General features: G+C 43.2%; 1 protein-coding gene across 3 annotated transcripts in view; it reads left to right on the top strand.

The window, feature by feature from the left end:
• Positions 1-27,983, top strand: part of ZMAT4 (zinc finger matrin-type 4) — a 249,947-nt gene that overhangs the window by 64,926 nt on the left and 157,038 nt on the right. For 2 of the 3 annotated variants that reach the window (XM_060250794.1, XM_060250791.1), the window contains exon 2: positions 10,896-10,997. In XM_060250794.1, the coding sequence (XP_060106777.1) occupies positions 10,896-10,997 (102 nt within the window). Of the gene's footprint in view, positions 1-10,892; positions 10,998-27,983 lie in introns of all 3 variants that reach the window. The other variant, XM_060250793.1, reaches the window with a different exon arrangement.

Raw genomic sequence — 27,983 nt, 5'->3', positions numbered from 1 at the left:
TAAAGGTGCAATCGACTACTATTTTTTTCTGTTAAGGTATTGTTCAGGTCTGTGTCTGCAAGTTGCAAATCTACTTTAGATTTATTGATATTCGTTACAGAAATCTTATGGTCAATGCTTTGAGCGTAAGATCCAGAGGAAAATATGAAATGGCTCGGCATTGTGAGCTTTTGTACATAAGTTCCTTCTCATGCTCGTCAGCCAGTGGAGAAAATAGAGGCTTTGCTCTGTAGCACCTGTATGATTGAGCAAGCCTATCAGAGCAAGCTGTGATGTAGAAGGAAGCCAGCAAGAAAGAAGGAAGCAGAGTTGCTTGCAGACCTGATAGGAGGCCTCTGTGGGGCTAATTTGGCCCTTGGGTCGCACGTTTGACACCCCTCTTCTAAGTAATGCACCTACATATTCTAACTGCATTGAATAGTGGATGTTCCAATGGAATGTAACCTAAGCAACAACCTCCACGTGGGGTAATATTCTGTCTACTTATCTGTCTTCCACAACTAGCAGCTGGAGCTTCTGTTTTCTCTTTAGAATTGAAAACAGTCCTCTGTTGTTCTAACATTCCCCCCTCCTTATATCCTTTGAAAAATTAAGTTACGGGAACGAAATAAATCATGACATCTTTGTATATTCATTTAATATATATTCTGGGTTGTAGAATTTGGATTTTTTTTTAGCATTCACACAGCTGTTTAAACAGTGCTGTTATCTTCCTACTGGCTGCTCAGGATTCATTGCAGGCAGAATGAGAAAGGAAATATTGCTGGTGTGTCCAGAATACAGGTAAGCGGGAATCCCCGGTTGAAGTAATAGGCCTTTCTTTGCTGGATCTTCTCTCTGGCCAGGCTGCTTACCTGAGTGTGAGATGAAATGGGAATTGAAAAGGGCAGCTCGGCATCTGCTTCATGCAGCACCACCTGAAGCAAAATGCGCAGGGGAGTAAGACATCGCTCAGCCAGCCGCTTCCCGGAAGTGACAGCCAGCTTTGCAAGAGCTCCAAGCCAGGCGGGTTTCCAAGCTGGGTCTCCTCTTAGAGTTTAGTCAAAATTTCACAGAGCTGGGGCAGAGGGGAGGTGCTGGAGAGTGGGGCTCAGAAAAGTTCGAAATTGAAAATCGCTTCTCACTATTTCAATTACTGTCAGGCACACTCCTCTGAGCATACCTACTGAAAGTAAACTTGCAACTTTGTAAGACATTATAACCTTAAGTCCATTGGCCTGAAATCAAGCCACTTGTATTTTAGAAACATTTTATGCACCATCAAAAAGGATCCCCCGACCTTTCTTATCTGTCTAGTACTCTTTCCTTCCTCCAAGGAGCTCAGAGTGGCTTCTTCCATCCTTACTTTCTCCTCGGGTTGCCAATCACCACTTGGTGGCAGGGAATGCCCTGGTTTGGAGGCCCTCCCCCCACTTCAGGGTTATCAGAAAGGGGTGTGTGTATGTGAATGTCTTCTGAGTACTCCATTATACCCTGTGGAGACTGTTTCCCATAAATGGAGAATCGATCCATCTGGGGCTCGGTGTGTGTGTGTGTTTTTTGAGGTAGAGGCACCAGATTTTCAGCATAGCATTAGGTGCCTCTCCTCAACCCACCCCAAATTTCAAAAAAGATTGGACCAGGGAGTCCAATTCTATGATCCTCCAAAGAAGGTGCCCCATCTTCCATTATTTCCAACAAAGGTAAGGCATTTAAAATGAGTGTGGTCCCTTTAAATGTGATGGCCCGAACTCCCTTCAGAGTTCAGTCATGCTTGTCACAACCTTGCTCCTGGCTCTACCCCCAAAGTCCCCAGATATTTCCCAAGTCAGATCTGACAACCCTACTTTGTCTTTAAAACAACTCTGTGAAGTAGGTTACATGAAGAGAGAGAGGCTCACTGAGGATTACCCAATTAACTTCATGGCTGAATGAAATTTGAACCTTGGTTTCTAGATCCTAGTTCAACACTGTAACCACTGCACCGCACACTCTACTGGCAATGTCTGCTCTGCTTCCTCATTTACCTTGCTCTTTTGAGCTGTCTTTCACAATTGACTTCCTTTGCCTGTAATGTTATTTTCACGTGGTCAAATCTGATTACCTGGATAGAACTGTGACATCATGCCACTTACCATGTGATCACTGTATGGCTGAGATACAAATGGCTGCTTATTAGTATGATTGCTAGCTGGTTTCTTCACCAGTGGGAGCAAAAATGGGGCGTGGAGTGATGCCACGTAACATCACTTCCAGCTGTACCTGAAAGTGATGCTGCAGCGCTATACAAATTCATTGTTTTCTATAGCAAAAACCATAAAGATTTGTTGAATTGTTAACTATCATATCACTTCTGAATATAACTAGAAGTGATATCACGATGTTATGTAATGTTGCTTCCCAGTCTCCCCCCACCCCCCTCCCTGTTGTTCTCAGTGAAGATTGGTGCCAGGAATCAGGAATGGGAGATTGTTCTCACCCTCCCCTCCCATGGCAGACAATCTGATAAGCCTGTTTATTATTTTTTTATTCAGTCCCCTCCTCCAAGGAACGTAAGAGGGTGCAGATTCTCCCCTTCTCCCATTTTGTCTTTATAGCAGCCCTTTTTTTGGAATTAGACTGTTTCTGGACCGACATGGTATTTGTTCTCAGGCAGCTCCAAGAGAAATGCAGGGAACAGAACAAGGCTCTGTATGTGACTTTTGTCGACCTTACCAAAGCTTTCGATACCGTTAGCAGGAAAGGCCTTTGGCAAATCTTGGAACGTTTAGGATGTCCCCCAAGGTTCCTCAGCATGATCATCCAGCTACACGAAGACCAGCGAGGCCAAGTCAGACACTGCAACGACCTCTCGGAGCCCTTCCCAATAGGCACAGGTGTAAAGCAAGGCTGCGTTCTCGCGCCAACTCTCTTTACGATCTTCTTTAGCATGATGCTTCAAAGAGCCGCAGTAGATCTAGATGATGACGATGGTGTCTACATCCGCTATCGCACCGATGGCAGCCTGTTCAACCTGAGGCGACTAAAGGCACACTCCAAGACAATGGAAAAACTCATCCGAGAGCTACTGTTTGCTGATGATGCTGCACTCGTCTCCCACTCGGTATCAGCGCTGCAGCATATGACGTCCTGCTTTGCAGAGGCTGCCAAGCTATTCGGCCTAGAAGTTAGTCTGAAGAAGACAGAAGTTCTCCACCAGCCTGCACCCCAGGAAGATTATCACCCTCCCTGCATCACTGTGGGTGAATCAGTTCTGAAGACAGTCCAGCAGTTCAGCTACCTGGGGTGCATCATCTCCTCAGATGCCAAGATCGACAAGGAGATTGACAACAGGCTGGCAAAGGCAAACCGTGCATTTGGCCGACTGCACAAAAGAGTGTGGAGCAACAAGCATCTGAAAAAAGGCACAAAGATCAATGTTTACAAAGCGGTTGTGATGACAACCCTCATCTATGGCTCCGAATCGTGGGTTTTATACCGTCATCACCTGCGACTCCTTGAGCGCTTTCATCAGCGCTGCCTTCGCACCATCCTCAACATCCACTGGAGTGACTTTGTGACCAACACTGAAGTCCTCAAGCGGGCAGAGGTTACCAGCATCGAGGCACTGCTGTTGAAGACGCAGCTGCGCTGGGCAGGGCATATTTCTAGGATGGAAAACCACCGCCTTCCCAAGATTGCCCTGTATGGCGAACTCTCCACCGGCCATCGAAATAGAGGGGCACCAAAGAAGAGGTACAAGGACTGCTTGAAGAAATCCCTTAGCACCTGTCACATCAACCATCACCAGTGGTCTGACCTAGCCTCAGATCGCAAAGCATGGAGGCACACCATCCACCAGGCTGTCTCTTCCTTTGAGAACGCACGCATAGCTGGTCTTGAGGACAAAAGGAGATTGAGGAAGAATCGCACTGCTACAGGGCCAACCCTAAATCAGACTTTTCCCTGCAGCCGCTGTGGCCGGACCTGCCTGTCCCACATTGGTCTTGTCAGCCACCAGCGAGCCTGCAGCAAACGTGGACTATTGCACCCTTCTTAAATCTTCGTTCGCGAAGCCAAGCCGAGAGAGACTGTTTCTGGAACAAGCCTGTGAATACGGCTTAATTGGCCCAAGATCACTTGCAGTGTAATCAAAGGGCACTTTTGTAGGAATGAGCCCCATGGAGTAGACTTGAGTAGGATTTTGATTAGACCTGTTTTGATGACACTGTTAATAAAATGATGATGGAGAAGTAGCACTAGATAGGAAAACAGTGGCAGAGAACAATATTTAAAACAGATGGATGTTTTCCTCAATTAAGTTTTGGAAAAATATTTGTTTTCCCTGTAAATCCTATGCTCAACCCCAACATAAAAATGGAAACCTACGGTAGTTGGATAGAGCCCTTGAGCATGGTGGTTAACGGTGTGAGGTGGAAAGTTCCAAGTTCAGATTTTGCTTGAATCATAAGAGCACTCATTGTCTGTTTTCCCTAATTCATTTTTTTTGTTTCTTTCCTTTCTGTTAGACTATTAACTCTTTGTATTATTGGTTTCTGGTGTATGGTGAATAGCTAAATAGAGAACCTAAGGCCTGCATCTCCAAACTCAGTGCCCTCTAGAACTTGGGTCCCTACATCCAGTACTCAGAGTACTGCAACCAGAAGAGGCCTGGAAGCTGATTATAAGACATGGATTCCTAGTTCATTCTGAAAATGCCTCTATCACAGCTTTCAGTCTGGGTTCTGGGTGGGGCAGTCTTCCCTAGAATAGGGTTGCCAGACTCCAGGTGGGGCCTGGGGATCTCCCGCTTTTACAACTGATCTCCAGCTGGCAGAGATCAGCTTCTGTTGAGAAAATGGCCACTTTGAAGGGTTGACTCTAGGGCATTATACTCTGCTGAGACCCCTCCCCTCCCCAAACCCCACCCTCTCCCGAATCCACCCCTCAAGTCTCCTGGTATTTTCCAACTAGGGTTGCCAAGTCCAATTTAAGAAATATCTGGGGACTTTGGGGGTGGAGCCAGGAGACATTAGGGGTGGAGCCAAGATCAAGGCTGTGACAAGCATAATTGAACTCCAAAGGGAGTTCTGGCCATCACATTTAAAGGGACGGCACACCTTTTCAATGCCTTCCTTCCATAGGAAATAATGAAGGATAGGGGCACCTTCTTTTGGGGCTCATAGAATTGGACTCCCTGGTCCAATCATTTTGAAGCTTGGGGGATATTTTGGGGAGAGGCACTAGATGCTGTGCTGAAAATTTGGTGCCTCTAACTAAAAAAAAAACAGCCCCCCCCCCCGAGCCCCAGATACCCGTGGATGATTCTCCATTATTTTCTATAGGAATAAATCTCCATAGGGATAACAGAGTTCCCAGCAGACATTTCCCTCCCCTCCCCCCGCTTTCTGATGACCCTGAAGCGGGGGGAGGGCCTCCAAACTGGGGGATCCCCTGCCCCCACCTGGGGATTGGCAACCCTATTTCCAAAACAGACCTGGCAACGCTACTGGGTTTGTGTATTTACAAGTGTGTCAAAAGACACATTCACTGAGTGCAATGGATCACCATCACAACCCAGTATCCAAATTTAAGATGACTGTGTGCGTGATCCCTTTCTTGTGTGGGAGTAGCTATGTTATGAATGACTATTTTTACCACTCTAACTGGGAGATTATTTCTACTGTGCGGCATGAATTGTTTTCTTTCTTTTTCTTTAAGGGCAAGCTCTGGCTGCTTGTGCCTGTGTTTATACTGACAGTTCAGTCAGAATATTGCAAATTAATTATTCCCTAATAGACCCTAGCAGCTGTTTTGCATTTTGTTTCCTTTTTAAATTTCAAATGGGGGGGGGGATAACAGGGAGATGTTACATGAGACATTTTTCCTAAGCGGAGATAATTTCTATGTAAGGGGCAAGAAAGGGCATGTGTGATACAGCCAGTCTGTGGAGTGGTGGAACTGGAATTGAGATCCCAGGACATGTTCTCCAACCCAGGGAAAGATGTTGGAGTCTGCTGCAGCTGGTGGCTGGAGAAGGAAGATCCTCAAGCAGCAGCAGAAACCCCCCCCCCCTTTGTTGATTGGGCAAGGGCAGAAGGCCAAGGGAGCAATGGTATCACCCACATAAGAATGCAGTTGGCTTTGTCTTGTTTATGAGTGTTGAAAGTCCTCCCACTATTCATCTACCCAGAATGGAGATGAGAGTGAATTCTGAAAGCTAGCTGTGCCGATTCAAATGTGCTTGGGCTTTTGTTTCTTCCTTTTGAGAAACAAAGGCGTGAGCCTTTGGGTTTGTTTGTTTTAATGCAGGGAGGGTGGGATATAAGCTGAATTTAATAAATAATAATAAATATATCAGTAGTATATCAGGGATATATTAGTAGACACATGGTTTTTAAAAATAGGTATCAACACTGCAAATTGGTGTTGCCAGATTCACAAATGAAAATGAACTCTTTGTATTATTGGTTTACAGGGACTAGCTGAATAGAGAGCCTGTGTCAAGTCTGGCTTTAACTCTGGCTCACGCAAAGAGCATGCTGGGTAGAACCAAAGTGTAACCAAATGCTGCTAGCTAACTCTCCCCTGTTCCCCCCTCCCTTCCGTAGAGAATGTCCCTGCTTTGAAATGGTGATGTGTGAAAAGTCTTATCTGAACCTTCTCAGCTCAGGCTTGGGGGAGACAGGAAGCCTGAGAGTACCAAGGCCGCGGGCCTCTAATCAACATGAGAATGTATTGGTAACATCTATGTGTGAATGTTCCCTTGCTAGATTCCCCGGCCCGTAGGAATCCCTTTGAAGTGTTCCTTATATGCAATGTATCTACTATACGGTCTTCAGTCTTTTCAAGCTCTGGCCAAGGCCGCAAGTAACCAGTATCAATAAACTAGTTTCTTTGTATCTACATCGACTCGTTATTCAATCTGCAGACTTGACAGCCTGTGCATGCATCTCCAAGCTCAGTGCCTGCCCCCCCACCCCAAGCTTGGTTCCTTGAATCTAGTCTTACAACAAGAAGAGGCCTGGAAGCTGGTAGTAAGTCATAGGTTCCTGGTCCATTCTGAAAAGGCCTCCATCTCAGTGTTCAGTCTGGGTTCTGGTGCGGCAATCCTTCCTAGACTAGAGGCATAGGCTGGGTCACCAACGCAACCCAATATCCAAATGTAAGATGATGACTTGTGTGGTCCTCTTTATCTTTCTTGATGCCAATTTCCTCCCACCCATGAAAATTCTATTTTCAACATCATAAGGACCTAACAAGAGTGGACCTGTTGGATAAGACCAATGGTCCATCTAGTCCAGTATCCTTTTACACAGTAGTCAGGCAGCTACCCCATAAGGCAAACAAACAAGGTATAATGGCCAATGCTTTCTCCAGTGTTGCTTTCTAGTGCTATTCGAAGGTTCCCTTTAGGGTTCCAGGTCTGATCATCACGTCTATGGAGGTGGGGGGTATTCCGAGAGTGGGTGGGGATATTGTGCGATTACATACATCTCCCAAAAGTGACCTAGGCACACTGGTGATGTTGGGGATGATGTTTCTTTTTGGACAAAAGTCTATGGTAAAATTGCCCTCAGACCATAGAGTTTTGCCCTCAAAAAGAGTGTCACCCCACAGTGTCACTGACATACCTGTGTCACTTCTGAGTGATGTCAGTGCGTTGAACACAACATCATGGTTTGGGGGGCTGGAGGGATTTCCTTCTGCCAGCCAGCTGGCTGCTGATCGACAGGAACCCATGAAAGCGGTAGATCCCCTGCCCACACCTGGGGAATTACAACCCTTGTTGCTAGAAGCCACTGACTGACATTATCTTCCATGAATCTGTCCACCCCCTGTAAAGCCATATATACTGAAGGCCATTTCTATGTTCACTGGCAGTGAATGCCACAATTGAAGTACTTCCTTTTGTCTAGAGTCAATTGCCCATCAACTTCATTGGGTGTCCCCAAGTTTCAATATTATGGGGGAGAGAGTTTTTTTCTACCTACTTTCTCCACTCCATGCATATTTTTTTAAACATCTATCACATTCTCACTTTAGTCATTTCCCTCTCTAAATTGAAAAGTCCCAGATGCATTAGTTTTTCCACATGATAAAGGCTCTCCAACTCCTTAATCATTGTGGTCATCCTCTTCTGCGTTTTTTCCAAGCCTGCATTCGCTTTAGTTGCAATTCAGTAATTTTTGGTGACAGTTACAAATAAAGTATTCTCTCTTGTAGGATAGTTAGGATGGTCAAAGATAAAATTAAGGCTTTTTCATTGGCCGCTCCTATTTTATGTAATAAGGCTTCCAGTGAATATTCTGCATATTATGTAAGGTAGAGTTATTCAGGAGTGCTTTCTGACACTGCTATCCATCTTCGAATTATATGGTAGTTTTAATGTACACTATTTCTGTATACTGTTCTAATCATTATTATAACTGTCTTGAGTTCTGCCTTTGGAGATAGGGGGCTAAAAATGCTATAAATAAATGGCACATAACATATGAATGGCCTAAAATTGTGTTAGACGAGTCAAATTCAGCAAGAACAATGAAACCAATGATTGTGTCCACAGAAAAAACCAACAATGTACAGAACTGGTTATAATCATCTCATACCTAATCCAGAGTGCTCTCAAAACACCTGATACTGACTGTTCTATAAAATGAATTTTATCAATTATTTCTACAGTCGTTTGAGTCCTTGCTCCAGAAGAGTTTTCATACAATATGTTCAAAACACATGCATGAAAATAAATCTTATTAAATGCACACGACGCCAAGTCAGATGGAGATCTGTTTCCTTACAGAATTCCAATGATATGCAAATCACAGTGATGTATTTGTACAGTGTGCAAAACAGTTTGAACTGCTAAGTGCATTGGGACTGGACCAGTATCAGCAGGATATTACTTTTTATTTACATCCTTAGTAGACAAGTTTGTTAGACCCAGCATATGTATTTCTTTGAACAAGGCTAACAGTGCTAATGTATCTGTCCTTGACCACTGTCTGCAGCGGTGGTCAAGGGGCTGAGGGAGAACAAGATGAAACATAACTCTGGTAAGGCACAGCAGATGTTTGTTGGTGAAACTGAGGTCCTGAAGGGAATTGCACTTCTGTCTTTAAATGGGTGCAGATTTTCTCTGGCAGCACAATCTTGAACAGAGTTACAGAGTTAGCAGTGTTCCCTCTAAACTGAGTTAGTGTGAGCTAGCTTGCAGTTTTTTAGCCTCTGGCTCACACACTTGTCTTAGCTCAGGAAAAATGGCCCTAGAGCAAATTAATTAATTCAGTAGCTCACAACTTTAATGCCAGTAGCTTATGGAGTAAAATTTTTGCTCACAAGACTTCACAGTTTAGAGGGAGTATTGCTTCTAAGCCCAACAATTTAACTGGATTTAGAAGGGTATAATTTGGTTTAGGATTGCACTGAAGGGGTGTGCTTAGACCCAGCTCTTTTGCTGGGGAAACAAATTAATATAATGACCCAAAATGCAGTGTTCCCCACCTCGCTGTGCCTGGCTCATCAACTGGCACCCCTCTTGATCTGATCATGCTTTAGTGATGCATGGTACAGTAATGAGGCTTCACTACTTCACCCGGGCTACATGTTTCACACCTCAGTTCAGATCATCTTGATAGCAGCATCTTGTTGTCCCCTTGTGCACTAGGGTGCAGACCATAGTCATTAGTGGACTTTATTGGTGACTACCACCAGGTATGAAACAGCCTCCTTAGTAATATTCGAAAGGCTTTGTCTCTGATGGCCTTTAAGAGAAGTTGAAATCCCACCCCAACTGGCTCAAAAGGTAATGATGACATCACCAATGTCACATGGTGACACTCTAGTTTTTGGGCAAAACCAGCAACAAACCGTAGAGTTTTGCCCAAAAGCTAGAGCATCATCCTTCAGCGTCATCAAAGTGATGACATTACTTCTGGGTAACATCACTAAGCAAGCATGGCAAGTCCCAGAGAGGACTAAGGATCCCCCACTAGCTGCAAGGTAGGACCTGACAACCCTATGGTGGAGGTTCCTCAGACAATTAGGGCAACCAGCTCCAGGTTGGGGAATGCCTGGAAATTTTGGGGGTGGCACCTGAAGATGGGTTTAAGGAGGGGCTTCCATGGGGTATAATGTCATAGAGTCCACCTTCCAAAGTGGCTGTTTTGCCCAGGTAAATTGATCTCTGTTGCCTGGAAATCAGTTGTAATAGTGGAAAATATCCAACTACCACCTGGAGGTTTACAACCTTATAGACAATCCCACAACCAGAATTCTTTTCCTTCAGCCGTTGGGAAGTAATCCATATTCTGTCACATTTTTATCCTGTTAGGAGTTCAGGGTGGTAAACATGAATCTACCCCCCTATGTTATATCCTTACAACAATCCTGTAGCAGATGTTTGAGAGGGAAGAGGGAATTCTTTTTGTGGTCAAATGCATCATCCACACCACAGTAGTAATGGCAGGCTGTGAGGCTGACTTCTCTTTTGAAAAAGAGTATTAAGAGCTGCTGTACACAGAACAAAAGGAGTATGAGCTTTGACGGTATTACTGGTTAACATCAAAGCTGACTTTTGGATGTGAGTGCATTTTCATTTTCTCTTTATTGAAGTCTCTGTATTTCTACACTTACTTGCAAGCCTTCTAAAGACTGATGGGTCTTACATAAGATTGCTGAATATTTAGGCTTGGGGAAACTATAACTCTCCAGTCTGCATAATTGAATAGACTTGCTTCTGATACTGCCTAATTCCATTGTAATGACAATTTTTACTTTATCTCTAACTTTCTCACAAGAAAGTTATTTGCTCAGCTCTTTTCACGGATCATTGTGAAATGCTATTTGATATCTGCCGCAAGTTGTGTGCCAGCGCTCTGACGACAATGATTCACTCTCTTTTATTTTATTGTTTGTTTTATTTGTGTCATTGTAAGCAGATGAAGTCATCAGATCTTGACCAGGAATTATTCACAGAAACCTACTGTAAAGTGTGCAGCGCTCAGCTAATATCGGAATCTCAGCGTGTGGCCCATTATGAGGTAAGAGAATTGAGGCAATACTGGCAGCGATCTGGAGGGTTGCAGGGTCTCTGGTCTGTGAAACAGAGATGCCAATAAGGTTGAAATGACACAAATATGTGTAATGTTCCTCTCCCAATGCAAGAACAGTAGATCTACTGCTGAGTCTAATGGACCTGAGACAGGAGGTTTGAAAATACTATTATTGGAGCTACAAAAAGAAATAAATAATTGTATTTAAATCCCCAAATCACTGTTTCTTTTTTTTTTTTCACCCTTCATTCATGAGAATAGAACTTGTGCAACATTTGCTGCTTCCTCACACAATTTTTTTTGTAAACTGTATACATTTGCCTGTGTTTTTTGTGTGTCAGCATTATGTATTACCCAAAAAATACTTAAATACTTAAGCTGTATTTATCAATGCCATATAAAGTGTGTACACATTACAAACAAATCTACAGATTTAATATAAAATAAACAGCAGGAAATGAAACCATTAAAAGAAATAGAAATGAATATTTAAAAACAAATAAAAAGAGAACATTTGCTCACCTCTCTTGCAATTGCATGTGTTAAGTGCTGTCCAGTTGCTTCTGACTTAAAGCAACCCTAGGAATGCATCTAGGTCTGTGGCAAATCACCACCCACGGACATGTGGTATGCAAACAACATTTCTGGATCTGCATTGCAGATTCCCACCCTACCCCCCCCCCCCCCCCCCCCCGATAATTGTCCTCAGTATGTGATTCCAGCAGGTGGGAAATCTGCAAATAAAAGAACAAATGTTGAGCTTCCTTGCTGTAAGAGCATGGCTGCATCAGGGTCAGAAGTGGTGGCCAATCCACAGGCACATTGGCCTCTGTAGGGCCTATCCATGTTGTCCATGTGGGAAATGGCAGACCGTGCATTTGCTGTGAAATTGATGCAGCAGAAAATATTGATGTGACTCGGCAAAACCTTGTGAATAGTATACTTTTTCAGGGAAATACTGTTTCTTGCACCTCTGGTGGTGTTGCAATGTACTAGGAGTTCAAGATTTTTCTTTTGCATGGAAATGCAGCATGGTACCACCAGTAGTAGGTTCTTGTAAGAAAATCTTGGTAGGATATTGACCAGTGATCAAGATGAAAGGGGAGCATGGCGTAGGGATCCAAGGAACCAGCTACAAACAAAAGCCAGGAAAGCAAGCCAAGGCCAGAAGACAGAGTTGTTGGGGGCTTCACAGTGTGACAGGGCTAGAACATTAGGAACTGGCATTTAAATGGTTGAGACTGTTGCTTTCGTGTCATATTGAGCAGTGGCCAAATTATTAAATAGTGGGCAGTAATGGGCACTTGGCTGTTCTAAGCGGAAGGAATGCAAGTCTGCCCACCTGACGAAGGAGGTAAATGGTTAAAACCAGGGCTTTTTTTTTAGCAGGAATGCTCAATAATGGTGATGTCAGGGGTGTGGCCTAATATGCAAATGAGTTCCAGCTGGGCTATTTCTACCAAAAAGAAAAGAAAAAGCCCTGGTTAAAGCCAGTTTTGCTTGTCAGCATGTGTCTGAGAATGGTGTCCAAAGTAAATGTTCCTTTACCTACCAGAGAGGTGGATTCGGATGTGTGGAGAAAGTATATTTTGTTGAGTCTTTGCACTACATCGTATCTCATTCACTGAGCATGTCTGATATTTTGTTGCACTATTATAGTTTTTGCAGTCCTAGTCCTATTGCATTCCTTATTAGGTCTCTCATGCTATTTGATTACATTGTTTTATGCCAAGTAGTCCACCTTGAGTCTCAAAAAGAAAACTGGTAAATAAATTATAAAGTCTAAATACATAACAAAGTAAATAAATAACAACAATATGCTCACTACCACTGTACTCATCCCCCCCCCAGTAATATTTTTCTGGCTATGGTCCTGGGGGTGCTCTGGCTGTGGAACCGACATAACCTTGCCCCTGTACTTGCTGCTGTGTCCTGTCCTTCCTGCTCAAGATGAATATTAGGGCATAAATAGATTATTGGAAAGGCAGCATATACCTCCACTGTTGTCTCCTCCCAATTAAATTGTATCCTGTAAAAGCTAACCTGGATTTCCTTCCCTTTGGGGAAGAGGAAGCATCGATATACATGGTGGGGTCCCATGTTATAGTCCTAGTATAGAAAAATAACATCCTCCTTATTACTATTGACCCATAATGTTGAAACAAAACAATCTATGAGAAAAAAGTGTCCTAACAGCTTAATTTTGGTAATAGCCAGACCTAATTAATGGAAATGAAACCAGCAACAAACAAATGAAAAAAAACACAATTTCATTTTGCAATAATAACATTGCTGGAGACGACGCTCTGTAACTGCTGAGCACATTTCAGCTTGAGATTGCCGCAACACTGCCTGCCGCTCCTGCTTTGGTAGTTACCACTGCAGACCTGGCTGAGACAGGTCTATAATTTAAAGGTAATTTTTTTAATATAAAAAAACCCAGCTATTTTTCCACTTTCTGTCTGGGAAAAATGTAGTTGAGTGAAGAACTCTGACTTCTCAGCTTCAGCTTTCCGCATCCAAACATGCAGAACCTTCTCTTGCAGAACCCTCTTCCCCAAAGGGGTTTAGATGTCATTTCTCTTCCTTGCATATATTAACACAGGTCAGATAAAGGCAAGGCTGAGTTATTGGGAAGGCCATAGAGTTAGAGGCTTTTTTGGAATGACAGCAGAGAATTAGCATTGCCAGTCCTTCCCTGGCCACTGGCAGGGGATGGGGAGCAGGGTTGCCAGATCTAGGTTGGGAAACTCCTAGAGATTTGCAGATGACAAGGACCTCCAAAGCATCCATTTTCTCCAGGGGAACTGATCTCTGTAGTCTGGAGATGAGCTGTAATTCCAGGAGATACCTAGGCCCCACCTGGAGGCTGGCTTCCCTATAAGAGAAGGCATGCACAGGATAAAGAGAAATTCCCATTTGCACTGAACTGGCACTCTGCGTCTGTCCTGGAGTATCAATAGTCTTATGAGAAGTCTGAGACTTGATGAAATGGGACAGCTAAGCCCTTGTTGACTTAGAAAGGCTCCGATTTAAAATCAAATTAATGTTGAAGGAGCTCCAAATCCAGTCTGAACGAATACCTTTCATTATTGTGTTATCATGAGTTTTGAGACCGACAGTTCTCACACCAACACGAATGCTTAAATTTGGAGGGTTGGTCATTGGATGTCTAACCCATTTCTAAAACCCAGACCAGTTCAGTTTGGTTCAAAGAACAAATTGAAAAGAAAATTACCTACCTGACAAGGTTCCATATGGCCCACTGTCATTTCAAAGGTTCTTTACCTGGGTTGTACTTCATATGGGTGCATTCTGGTTGACTTGTTGTAGGTTACTTATCTTGGAGAAAGCAGAATTGCAGAGCATATGAATTAAGGTTATGTTTAGTCATCTTGACTTTGTGTGAGTGAATTGTCATAATTATGTCATTAAAAGAGATGGTCATTGGAGAAGAAGACTCTAATCTGAAGCTGCTTCTCACATCAGGTTCCTCTGATTTGTTCCCCCCAGCAGCTATAAGTTATAAAATGAGTCTCCTTCTCCAACTCTAAGCTGGGCAGGAGAGTAGAGTTTTTCTCTTTAGTTGAGCTTAGCTTTGGAAGTGTTTGGGACTTCTCTTGAAAGTATGACAGGTCCAAGCCACCCACCCCAGTTCATCCCCACAATAGTCCTGGACTTTGAAGGTGGTCTGTGCCTCTGAAGCTCATCTTAACACCCAAGATAAGACCCTGCTCCCTCTTGAGGGAGGAGCATTGTCACTGTGGCAAGCACTGATTTTAGCTGGCCAGTCAAAATTTGTGGGGTTCTGATTATGATTCAGACCAGAAATAGGTCTAAAATATGTTATTTATAGTCCACCTTCCTCAAGGTGGATTACATGTAGTGAGTCAGTACAGTCAGCAAAATGGAGCATTCAGTAACCAATGCATTTGGATTTTAGAAGTCTGGAACCAACCAGAAAGAACTGAAGCACAGCATGATATTAACGTGATATTTTAACCAGTATAAAATTACATAATAGGATCCTACTTACACTAAGTTTAAGGGCCAGTTGGGGGTACTGGTTAAGTGTGCAGACTCTTATCTGGGAGAACCGGGTTTGATTCCCAACTCCCTCCACATAAACCTGCTGATGTGACCTTGAGTCAGTCACAAATTCTCACAGAGCTGTTCCTCTCAAGAGCAATTTCTGTTAGAGCTCTCTCAGCCCCACCTACCTCACAGAGTGTCTGTTGTGGGGAGGGGAAGGGAAAGGAGATTGTAAACTGATTTGAGATTCCTTTGGGTAGTGAAAGGTGGGGTGTAAATCCAATCTCCTCCTCCTTCTTTGCTATTCACAGCTGTATAGACCACAATCCCTAATCATCTAGCCAAGTAAGTTTGAGAACTATTTTGTACAATGCAACCCAGCACAGAAAAGCCCTCTTGAATAATTCAATTTTGTATAGTGTGTGGAAAGCCAAGAGAGTGGGAGCTTCCCTGACCTCCTCTGGCAGGCCATTCCATGAGGTGGGAGCCACAACAGAGAAAGCACATGTATGGACAGTTGTTGATTTTGCTGATTTGCAGGTTGACACCTGCAGATGCCCCTACGGACAGGAACAAAATTGTTGTGGCAGACCATAGAAGGAGAGGCAGTCCCACAATTAAGAGGCACTGAGGCCATGGAGGGTTTTGTACGTGAAAGCCAATACCGTCAACTGAGCCTGGTAACAGATGGGTTGCCAATGGAGTGGCTGCAGAATGGGAGTAATGTGCATATTCCATTGAGCTCCCTCTAATAGATGAGCCACAGCATTCTGGATCAGTTGGAGTTTCCAAGCTGACTTTGAGGGGAGACCAGTGCACGGTGCATTACAGTCATCTAGTCTTAATGTTACAGTGGCATGGATCCAATTGTTCATTTCAGTGTATCAGGGTGATATTATGGGCTAGGCTAAGTTGATAGAAAGCACTTTTTGCAGCTGCATTAACTTGCTTGTTCAGTAATAAAGCTGGATTCAGTATAACCCCAAGGCTTTTAACTGAGTCAGCAAGAGTCAACTGAACTCCATCAAAAGTGGGAAGAACAGAGCCCTTCAAGACCTGCCTTCCCAGCCTGCATTACCTCTGTCTTTCCAGGGTTAAGTTTCAGTTTATTCACTCTAAGCCAATTAACCACTGCAGCCAGGCAATGATTCAGGACCTCTACCCCATCACCAGGAGGCTAGGATAAAGACAGAGAGCGAGCCATCAAGTATAAAGGCTATGTCAAAAATCTTAAGATCAGACTTGGACTATGTCCCATAAAATAATAGGAATCTATGTTGCTTAGTAAAATATAAACAGCCTTTGTGAAGCCCCCCCAGAACCTTTTCACAGCTAAGTTCTTTCCACATGCCCAGTGTCATGTCAAAGCCAACTTATCAGCAAACAGTCTATAAGAAGAACAGATGACTAAGAGATTCTGAAGTTGATCCCTGGAGTGACAGTAAACTGTTTCGTTGTGAGATCACCAGAAACCATCCAAAACATTCCAGTGTATTTAACTAGGAACTATTCATAATTTTATACACATTTCTCTGGAAGGTCCAAGGCAGAATCTTAAGGTTGGTTGTATCTATCCAGCATAATCAACCACTTACGCTGTTTTTCAATTTAACTTACTCCAGAGTCCATGAGATCATTATGTAGCAACAGGACCCTGCCTCAAAGCTGTATGTGTATTGCTGAATTACCATGCAGTAAAACCACAGTCATTGCCAACATAGAGTGCTGTTCCTAACTAAGTGTTGGGTATTCCGACATAAACAGCACATTTAGGGTCACTCTCTCTTATTGTTTTTGCTTGAGTTTTATTGTAATAATAACATTTAATAATATAGTTATTTTTATTTTTAATTATAAACACTTTAGGGATTCAGTTGTCAAAAAGCAACATAGAAATGGAAGCATCATAAAAGAAAATCAATCATACATACAATAAAACACAACCATCAGGAAAAGCTCAAAGCAAGGATCATGATACATTATCCTGGGTTGCAGCCAGCTCTGTGCAGTCCCAGAAGACCAAACAGCCTCAAGCCAAGAACAGTACTTATCTTTCATAAAGGATCAACCAGGAAATTATCTTCAGTTAAAAAATTCTATTACTGGGCGCCATTATCAACAATGCTCTCAATTTCACAGCCACTCAGCATTCTTCTCATGGTGTGTGTGTGTGTATGGATTCATTGCAGGGTTTCCTTCTTAGATCTTAAGACTTAAGGAGGAACACAGGGAGGAGACATTCCTTCAAATACTCAGAGTGTACACTAAATAGGTCTTCAAAGGTCAATATCGACATCCTTACCTTTAACAAGAAGCAAAGAATCTCTTCTGGCATATTTTTACAATGTTTCTGTTTCAAATTCTTTCTAGCCATTTTGCTGTCTTTGGTTGGCTGGAGAGGCAAGCAAGGAACACAAAAGAAATGAGTGACCATTTTTTAGTTCTGAATCCCTGTGCATGTTTTTCAGGGCCAATAGGAAGCCTGGCTCTGGCTTTCCAGGAAGATAGGATGGTGCAGCCTCAGACTTTGTTCAGAAATTGAATGTATCTCCACCCCCCCCCCCCCCCGCCACTTACTTCCACTTCCAACATATGTCCAAGTCACCATTTTCTCCTTGGGACGTATTCTAACCAAGTGAGACTTTCAAAGCTGAGTTCTGAACAAGGTTTCACCTGGGGAATAGGACCTGTTCCTTCTCTGCCACCTGGTCCTGAATGTGTAGCAAACAGAAGCAGAGCAGGATTCTGGCTTTGCTGGTGTGATGAAGTTACTGGCTTTTGTCATTGTGGGTTTATTAACCACCTTGAATCCTTGGGAGAAAGTGGGATATAAATATATTTAATAGTATGAAAAGTTTTAATGGCTTGCTTTTAATATTTATAACTTATGTATTTTTATGATTGCATGGTATTGCGTTCACCTGCGTTCACCTGTGAGCCACCTTGAGCAGGTCTGTAGAGAGGCAGCATAATAAGGTAGAAAACACACACATAAACCAGGCAAACAGAGATTTCCACAGCCATGTTTGCTTAAGGAATGTGAGTTCTTGTTTAAGGGGGCACCTTCCTCCTAGCTGGTGATTCTCCCCTGAAAATGTTCCTTCTGCCATTAGCATGCCCATGCAGAGGCTAACACAGGTTGATTGCAAACCAAACCTCTCTTCAGAGGTTACATCCATGTGTACTGAGAGCCTGGAACCACTCATCACAAAAGTAAGGCTATCCACAGTGCTCCCAATATGCATGGTTGCCATGTTGTCTGAACAAGAGCAGACATTTGTAGTTTGAGCCAGAACTTTATAAAATCCAGTGGCTGGTGTGTATGTGTATCAAAGCTGTATTCATGTGTAAAATACACATATTCTCCCTGTTCAAACAGCATGGCAAATGTGCATATCAGAAAGGACTTCTAACAGTTGCTAGGCTTCAGATATGTATGGAAAGAGCTATTGAAGTGACCACTTTTGGAGTGTGATTTTAAAGGAGTTGAGAAAGAAAAAGTTCATCCTCAGGAAAGCTGTGATGGGATGTAGCAGCACAAAGTACAGGAGGTTTAGGTGCCTTTTCTGCCACAATGGCTCAGGTATGGATGAGTGAATGTTCCTATATTGTTTCTTTTTTACATTCATCTTGGTTTTGTTTCTTCAATTTCTTCAATTTTCACTGTCGATTTAACACCTTCCTTTGTATTGTGTACTCATGTTCTATGGTTTTCATATTCAGTTTATATGTTGTTAATATGCACAATATACATTATTTATGCAAATACTATATGTATAATGCTGGTGATTTGTTGATGCACACATAATGTTGAAAAATGGTGCAAGGAAACAAAAAATAGCTTGGAAATGAAGAATTTTGGGTTTGATTTGTGTAAGGGAGAATCAACATGTTGGGGTGAAAAGGCCAGGAAGGAGAAACATGAAATCATCCCTAAACTGGAGCACAGCACAGATGACAGGCTGTAGGAGGAGATACTACAGTAAATGTGTTTATCCTCAAGGCAGTTCACAACAGCCACAAAACAAAAATCAATGCAACCATAATTAGATAGCCAATTTGCAATTAAAAGCAGCAGCAAATGAACAGTTCCAGAAAGATTATCTGTGAGACCAAAATTTTGTGTATGCTTTTCTTGAAAATGTTCAATAGCAATGGCTGCTAAGGGACCACAGACCAACCCAAGATTCATTTATCCTAGATGCAGTGGGACAGAAAAAGAGGCCCCTGGCTGTCCTGAAGTTGCTTGGTGAAGCTCCTGGCACACCAAGAGCTCTGATGCTCAGGAAACCATTGGGAGCAGGAGTGATGCTAATGTTGGAGTGAGCAACTCAGCATGCCTGGATACAGGGAGGCGCTGCATCACTCTTAAATGTGTGTAGGTGTTATCTCCTTGAATGGGTTGCTGTGCTTTGTCTTAACCTGGGAGCTGCCCTCTGATCCCTCCTTCCTACATTTTTTGCAATATTCTTCTTGGGTGATTAATTTGCTGCACTCAGTAACATGTTTCTATGACTGGGGAAACTCTGCTATATTAACCAGCTATCCTGATAGCTATTATGCAGTCAAATCTGATTGTGATATAATACTGTGAACATAACCAGTGTTCACTGTGTGGTCCTTGAGTGGCTGGCATCCCTCAAGAAAATCCTCCAAGGAATTGTGAAGGTGTCTGGGAAATGCCTTTTGAACTATTCCCTGGAAGAAAATCTTCCCCCTTCCCACTATTAAATATTAGCAGGCTGTTCCCTTGTACAGCTCCTATTGGTTACAATGAGGTTTGCACAGGAGAACTTCCTGATGGATTGTACTGGATGAAAGTGTCTCTGCTATCGTCCATGTTGCCCCAAATCTGCCTCCTCATCTTGCTTCAAGATGTTGAAGCTTTTATTGGGGGGTGGGGTAGCAAAAAGTCTTTGGCCAGTCCTGTGCAAAGACTACAAAACTCAAAATAATTATTTTTTACAATCCTTAAAAAAAAAAAAGAGCATGCATATTAATATCCTTACTAAGACAGGCAGCTTACTCGCAGAATGCAGAACAGGTGGCTGCATGTGTTTTTTTAAAAATACTTGGCGGGCATTAGAAAACACGGGCACACAAGTAGAACATGTTTGAGAGTTAAAAGAACATTCTGCTGTCTGCACACCAACCCGGGCCTTGCTCCGTAACAAATCCAGCCAGCCAGCTCTCTCTCTCTATCCAAATGAACTGTGATGTTCTCTGAATTCTCTTCTCACTTGTGCTGAAGTTCAGATGCACTGAAATAAAAACATGACCTAAGTGACAAGAAATAAGTGGCAATCCTATCCGGCAAGGATCTGTTAACAGCCCCCCCCCCCAAAAAAAACACAAAAAAAACAAAACACAGTCACACAGTGGCCCACCAGGCAGTGCTTTCAGATATATTATCATCTCTGAAGGGGAGGGATGGTGGCTCAGTGGTAGAGCATCTGCTTGGGAAGCAGAAGGTCCCAGGTTCAATCCCTGGCATCTCCAAAAAAAAAAAAGTCCAGGCAAATAGGTGTGAAAAACCTCAGCTTGAGACCCTGGAGAGCCGCTGCCAGTCTGAGAAGACAATACTGACTTTGATGGACCAAGTATAAGGCAGCTTCATATGTTCATATATGTTCAATTGCTTCCTGGAACTCAGAAGACCTGCAGAGAACACTGTTTCCTGAGTTTCCTGAGCATTTTGTCAGGCAGAGCTGAGCTAGGGCCCAATGACTACCATTTAAAGGGAAAAACTGGTGGGCAGAATATTTAACTTTTCCCTCCCTACTGGATTTTTGTTTTTTCAGCTCCTCCTCTCACACTTATACATCCAATACAATAAGCATTAACCTGGAACAAAGGGGTGAGGGAGAAGATCTAACCACCATCCTCAGGTCACAACCAGGTTCGCTAAGAGGACTTTTCAGTCAGATGTGAGTTCCCTGCTGGGAATTCAGTTCCTAGGTGTGGGCAGACCTGTTTCAAATCTGGATCATCTCATGTGAAATGAGGATGTTTAAACCTTTCCCCTGTGACATTTTCCTAAATTGAAACAGCCCCAATGGACTTCTGATTGCCCCAGGAGGGTTCCAGGTGTATTAGTGGGGTGATGTAGGCTTTCACAATGGAACAAGTAGCACCCTTCGAGGCCATTTCAGGTTGGGATAATGACATAGGAGGAAGATGTAAGCACCCTCTCCACATGTACTGCTGCACTAATCTGAATTGGGCCCCACATGCCTGGGAAATTGAGTGCTCAGTGGGGAAATTGTAGCCATGTCTGATGGGATGTCCCCATGTGAGAATGGATGTGATGCATAGGGTTGCTGCCCTCCTGGTGGCACCTGGAGATCTCCCACTATTGCAGGTGATCTCTAAGTGACCAAGATCAGTCCCCCTGGAGAAAATGGCTGCTTTGGAGGGTGGACTCTGTGATGTTACACCCTGCTGAGTTCACTCTCCTCCCCAAACCCTGACCTCCCATGGCTTCAAACCCCGCCCCCCCAATCTCCAGGGACTTTCCAAACTAGAGTTGGCAATCGTATGCAAGACTGTTTAAAGTGAAGTTAGCCCCTGAGTAGTACTGGATTGCAGGATAAAACTAGGATGTGTAAGGAGGGGTTAAGTGGCCAATGCTGTCTGTAGCTGCTCAGCAAACTGGACCTGCCTCCTGTCACTCTCAAGGTGCCTCAGGTTTCCAGGGCATTTTATGATGCTGAGTTCAGCTCCCCCTCTCCCAACACTCAGTGCCCTGTGGATAGACCAAAGGCATACTCCTTCTGGGTTCTCTGCTAACCAACCTCTATAGGCATTGGCAATTGAATAATGAAATTGATAATCCTTTTGTGGGATCAAAAGATTGATAGAAGCCTTGTAGCCTGGGACTAAGGGACCCAGGGGAATCAACTCTCTAAGATTCTGTGTATTACAGGACTCGGGAGTCTTCTTCAGGACCCAGAAGGCAATATGAGCACAGCATATTAGCAGATGCTGTAACTGCTGCACTTTTCAGAGGTGGTCTTGATTTATAGGTCCCTCCTTCCTGGGGAATCACTCTCTCTATTTTGTCCCTATTTTCTCCTTTTGGGACATCTTGTGATTACTGTGAATTACTGGTCTTCTGGGAGCAGCTCCCACTCCTGGTCTCTAGATGCTAAATCTCTTGGGAGGGAGGAGTGGTGGTAATGCATGGTGTCATTTGTGAGCATGAGTTTGAATGCATGCACAACAAAACTAAGGTAGTATTCAGAGTACATCTTGACATTTAGTGCATTGCAACTGCTAAAATTTATTTTGAACTCTAGGTAAGATTGTATTGTGTGTGTGTGTGTAAAATATCTTGAACCAAAAAAGAACAAATACCCTATAATCTTTTAAATGTGAAGAACAGAGTACTGCAGAATAAACAAATAGGGCATGTAGCAAGTAAAACAGAAACATGTGCAGGTTCAGGCAGTGATCTCAGTGTGATGCTCAGGATATTACAGCATGTCTCTGGGAAATATTGGAGGAGGGTGTGCATTGGACCTTGTAATTGGTAGACCGTGTGAAGCCTTTGGACTGGCCAGGTCTGGAATAAATCCATAGATGCTCTGGGCTTTGCCTGGTCAGCATCACAGTGCTTCCTGTCATCTGGGTTCAACACCAGCTCCAGGTCAACCATGGCATTCATATGGCTCTGACAAGACTGACCTGTGTGTTTAGAGAAGCCTCTGTGTGCAGGAATAGGCTGGCAAGATTGGCAGATGTACAAGAAATGGATTACAACCTTCCTCGTACACTGTCATAAAGAAAACGAAAGGCATTTGCCTTTCTCATGAATCTGCAGGGAACATGGCAAAATTTGTGAAGAAAAGGCAGGAAACTGCATGTTTGACAGGACGATGTATCTTGAGGAAACCATAACAGTCTTTCATTTGGTGTCTGTCTCTCCTCCGGTTAATATAGCAGTAACTCTCTCCCTTTCTTTCTGGCCTAACTTTCTCCAAACAAACTTCCTGCATATGTGTGCAACAGCAGTGCTGCTAATGGCCAAGGCCACCCCAAGTTATTTTTGAGGCAGATAATCCAAATTCTTCTCAACAAGGCAAACAAAAAAGGCATTTGCAAAGTAATTCCCCTTTTGCAGGCTCTCCCTCCCCGAATATAGTTGCTCTGCCCCTTAACAGAGGAGGGTAACAGGCAGACCGCTTTCTGGAGACTCACCAAGTGCTTCTTAATTGCTAGGATTTGTACACAGAAAGCTAGATCAGAACCCTTTTCACACATTCAAAGTAGGTTAAATGAATGAATCCCCATAGAAGGTGAATGGGATTTTGATGACTCCATACCTAGCTTACATGCATTCATTATAAGGTCAAATAGAGCCTATGTGTACAAGTGTATGTGCATATTGCATCCTACCACAAAAAGAAAAGAAATCAGGGACCATGTTTTTTCACTGTGCTCTTCAGTGATGATGCTACTGCCTTTTTGCAGATCCGCTGTTCCAGTTCAAAAATAATTTTGTGTGAGCTTTCCCCTCATAAATGAGTCTTCTATGCCATCTTCTTTTTCCTTGTAGCAATTTTTTCCCATTAAGGTTATGCAATTGCCAGGGCTTTTTTTGACCAGGGATGCACAGGAACGCAGTTCTGGCTGACTCGGTGTCAGGACATGTGGCCTAATATGCAATGAGTTCCTGCTGGGCTTTTCTACAAAAAAGCCCTGTGCGAAACAATGGTGATGTCAAGGGGTGTGGCCTAATATGCAAATGAATTCCTGCTGTTGCTTTTTCTACAAAAAAAGCCCTGGCAATTGCCAGTGTTGTTTTTACATTGGTTGTGCCTTATGTTGTTAAAAGGAAAGACTCGTGAACAACAGAAAGAGAAATGGGCAAAAATGTCAAGATATGAAAATAACAAGAATTGAAAATGGAACCATTTTGACCATCCCTTGTTCTTAAGTACGTGGAGAGAGCTCTAGACACATACATTTACAACACACATGATTAGGTTGGTGGTGGATCTTTCTGCTGGGATCCCTTTTCGCCCTTGCTTGCACCAGGCATCATTTTACTTACTTGGATCATGTGAAAACGGCTCAGTTTGACCTAGAAAGGTGCTCTTTGTATTTTCAAACAAGAGGCCTTTTGCAAATGGCAGTGCTTCCATATGGAACCCCAGGGTCACTGCATCTGCCAGTGGCTGTTCTGGGGATTTTTTCTGAGTGGGGGGCGGGGTTTGCACTGGTAATAGACATACCAATATACCATTATATTGATAGGCCATTCACCAATTGAAAAAACTCCACACTCAAAAAGCCGATGACTTGTGCCCACCCCCAGCTCTCATTGCCCACTGCTGCTCTAATAGGAGGAAAAAAATTAAAAATCCCTGTTGATGCAACAGTGTAAGTTTGCCAGGTCCCCCCGGCCACTGGCAGAAATGGGGAGGTAGGGTTGCCAGAACCAGGTTGGGAAACTACTGGAGGTTTGGGGGTGGGACCTGAGGAGGACAGGGACCTCAGTGGGGTACCATGCCATAGTGTTCACCCTCCAAAGCACCCACTTTCTCCAGGGGAACTGATCTCCATAGTCTGGAGATGAGCACTCATTCCCAGGGATCCCCAGGTTCCACCTGGAGACTGGCATCCCTATGAAAACCCAGGAGACATGTCACTTCACTCTAGGAATGGTTGAAAATGATTTCTAGAATAGAGTGATGTCAGTTCCTGGTTTTCCCAGAAAGTGATGTGACACTGTCATGCTGACCGTGCCCACCATATCCACCCTGGCTAGTGGCTGGCGACTCCACGTGGCATGCAGCGGAGAAGAATGGCTGCCACAGAAACTGAAGCAGGGAAGATGGCAGCAATGTAGGTGGGACAGGAAATGTTCAGGCTTTCTGGCACATCCAGCAGCCAGCCTATAAATGTTTTGAAGACATATTAGCAATGCCTCTCCAAAGATTAATGAATGAAATACAAGAGAGTAAGCAGAGATCACTAGCATAGATCACCAGCTTGGCAAGAAGCAAACATAACCATATTACATAAAGAGGGGAATGAACCATTATTGCCACAGTCATACAGACCAATCTTGTTATTGAATATGGATTACAAAATTTTTGCAATAATAATGACTCAGATTAAGAAAATATATTCTGGAATTAATTCATGAAGATCAAATGGGATTTGTCCCAAGAAGATATATAAAAGATAATATTAGCTATCTATTGAATGCAATTGAATATTCAAGGAGAAAAGGAGGAAATATGGCATTTATGTTTCTGGATGCCGAGAAAGCCTTTGACAGCGTCTTTTGGCTATTTTTAATGAAGGTACTACAAAATATTAACTATGGAACTAAATTTTAGAATTGGATGCAAAGTTTACAGATCAGCATGCTAGAAACCTAGTTTACAGATCAGCATGCTAGAAACCTTTCTGTTGGTGAAAATTGAGACAACAAAAGGAACTCAACTGGGCTGTCCATTATCACCGTTATTTTTCTTGGGAATAGAAATACTGGCCATAAAAATCAGAGAAGATATAATCAGAGAAGATTACTAAAATAAAAGAGGATTAAGAAAAACATAAGATGAAAAGTTATGTGGATGATGTCATTATAACAGTTACAAAACCAAATATTTCTCTGAAATATATAATGGAACAAATAATCAGATCTGGAATTTATTCCAGGTACAAACTGAATAAAAAGACCAAGATAATATTATCAGAGGCAACAAATGAAGAGCAAGAAGAGATGCAGAAAATAACAGAATGCACTCCATCCCCTTGTGAAAAGCCATGAGTCAACGCGTCTTGCCTACCATTTAGATAGATAGATAGATAGATAGATAGATAGATAGATAGATAGATAGATAGATAGATAGATAGATGAATTTATTGTCATTGTTCTCAACAAAAAGAGAGCAACGAAATGAGGTGCTCTTCCACAAACATACCAACACATCAAACACACATATTCATAAACCATTTAAATACATCTAAAACCATTAAACCATTAAAACCATTTAAATACATCTAAAACGGATAAACATTCTTAAAACCATTAAAACCATTAAAACCATTAAATAAACATTCATAAAACCATTAAACATTCATAAAACCATTAAAACCATTTAAACCATTAAATACATCTAAAACAGATAATCCTTCATAACCCTGCATTTAACCTAACCACAGCACTTGGATAGAAACTGTCCTTAAATCTGTTTGTCCTAGCCTTCAACACTCTATATCATCTACCTGACGGTAAGATCTCAAAAAGCAAATGGCCCAGATGTGTATGGTCCCTTAGGATCATTTGTATCTTCCTTTTACATGCCATATTATACAGATCCACCAATGAGGGGAGAGAACATCCACAAATCTTTTGTGCTCTTCTCGTCACTCTTTGGAGCACCCTTCTCTCTGCTTCCGTGCAGCTCCCAAACCACGCGCAGAGGCAATAAGATAAAATGCTCTCAATGGAACTACGATAAAAGGCAACCAGCAGACTCCCTGACAGTTGTAGTGATCTTAAGAGTCTTAAGTAGTATAGTCGTTGCTGGGCCTTCTTCTCTAGAGCTAAAGTATTTGCCCCCCATGTTAGATCCTGTTTCATGGTAATTCCCAGAAACTTCCATTCTGTCACCTGTTCTACCATAACACCATAAATAAACAACGGCTGGGTGTCCAAACTACTCTTCCTGTAATCCACTATAATTTCCTTTGTCTTATTTATATTTAAAATAAGATTATTTACTTTACACCAAAGGGACAGCTGTTGAACTTCCCTCCTGTACGCAGACTCATCATCCTCAGAGATGAGCCCTACCAACGTTGTATCATCTGCATACTTAATGATTTTGTTACTCAGACTGCTAGAAACACAATCAGACGTGTAAATAGTGAAAAGAAGTGGACTCAAGACACATCCCTGAGGGGTTTACCACTCCATAGTGGTGATAGTCAAGGGTGAGCTCTCCAGAGTGCAAGGCAAAACCATGCCCATCACAGCAGACCTCTGGAGCAGCAAGCAGCATGGCTACTCTCTCTCAACGCCCACTAGTGACAACCAGAAGACCTTCTGCCTGGAGGGAACAGTTCTGCCACCAGGCTACAAAGTGGTTCTGCTCCATGCTCAAGGATGAATGCAGACCACATGGCACAAACATCACTACTGTGATAACAGAGTAGCCTGAGAGAGGTAGTGGGTGGGGGCAACATTATCTGTGGCTACATAGTCATGGATGCCAGAGTCAACATGCTGGCAGTGGTGAAGGCTGCATGCATGCCTTAAAGGTGTGGTCTGCCTGGTGCACATACTATACATGGTGGTGAAGGATGCTCTGGGGTTGGGGAGGATTATCAGCCACCTGGGATTCTGCCGTCCATGAGATATGGGCCATGCTGGAGAATGGCTGTTTTCCTATGGGTCAAGGCCTTGGCAGAGAGGTTGTGGGTGGGCATCACCACCAGGTTGTATCCTCTCTGGAAGGAAGGGGAGTACAATGGCTTGTATCTGTGACCCCCGGATAAAAGTCAGCATTGCACTCTGGAATGTAGAGCTTGTGCAATGAAAGCATGAGCTCTGTAAAGAAGTGTGGAGGCAGGCTACAGGCTAGCAGATGTGGCCAGTGAGAACGGGGTGGAAGAGGCTGGGGAGGAGGAGTCAGAGTCCAGCACTTCTGGGACTTTGATTCTGTTCTGCTGGGCTTCTGTTGCCCTTCTGGGTTATTTTGTTGTTTTTGTTCCTCCACTGGAAACCATGGAGGATGGGGATACCTACTTTGGGGGGCTGTAACTTGGACTCCATAAATCCAATCCTCACTAAACTTGAAGGGTCAGTGGAGAAGAGTCATCTAGAGATTCTCTGTGATCTTGGTGTCCCTAGCACACCAGGGGGGAAATTTTAGTGCATTACAAATCTCACAAACCAAACTGGTTTGTCTAGCATCAAAA

Source organism: Heteronotia binoei, chromosome 12 (genome assembly GCF_032191835.1).
Source record: "Heteronotia binoei isolate CCM8104 ecotype False Entrance Well chromosome 12, APGP_CSIRO_Hbin_v1, whole genome shotgun sequence".
Lineage (NCBI taxonomy): Eukaryota > Metazoa > Chordata > Lepidosauria > Squamata > Gekkonidae > Heteronotia > Heteronotia binoei.
Note: the sequence above shows the minus strand (reverse complement) of the source record. Positions and strands in the feature narration are given on the sequence as shown.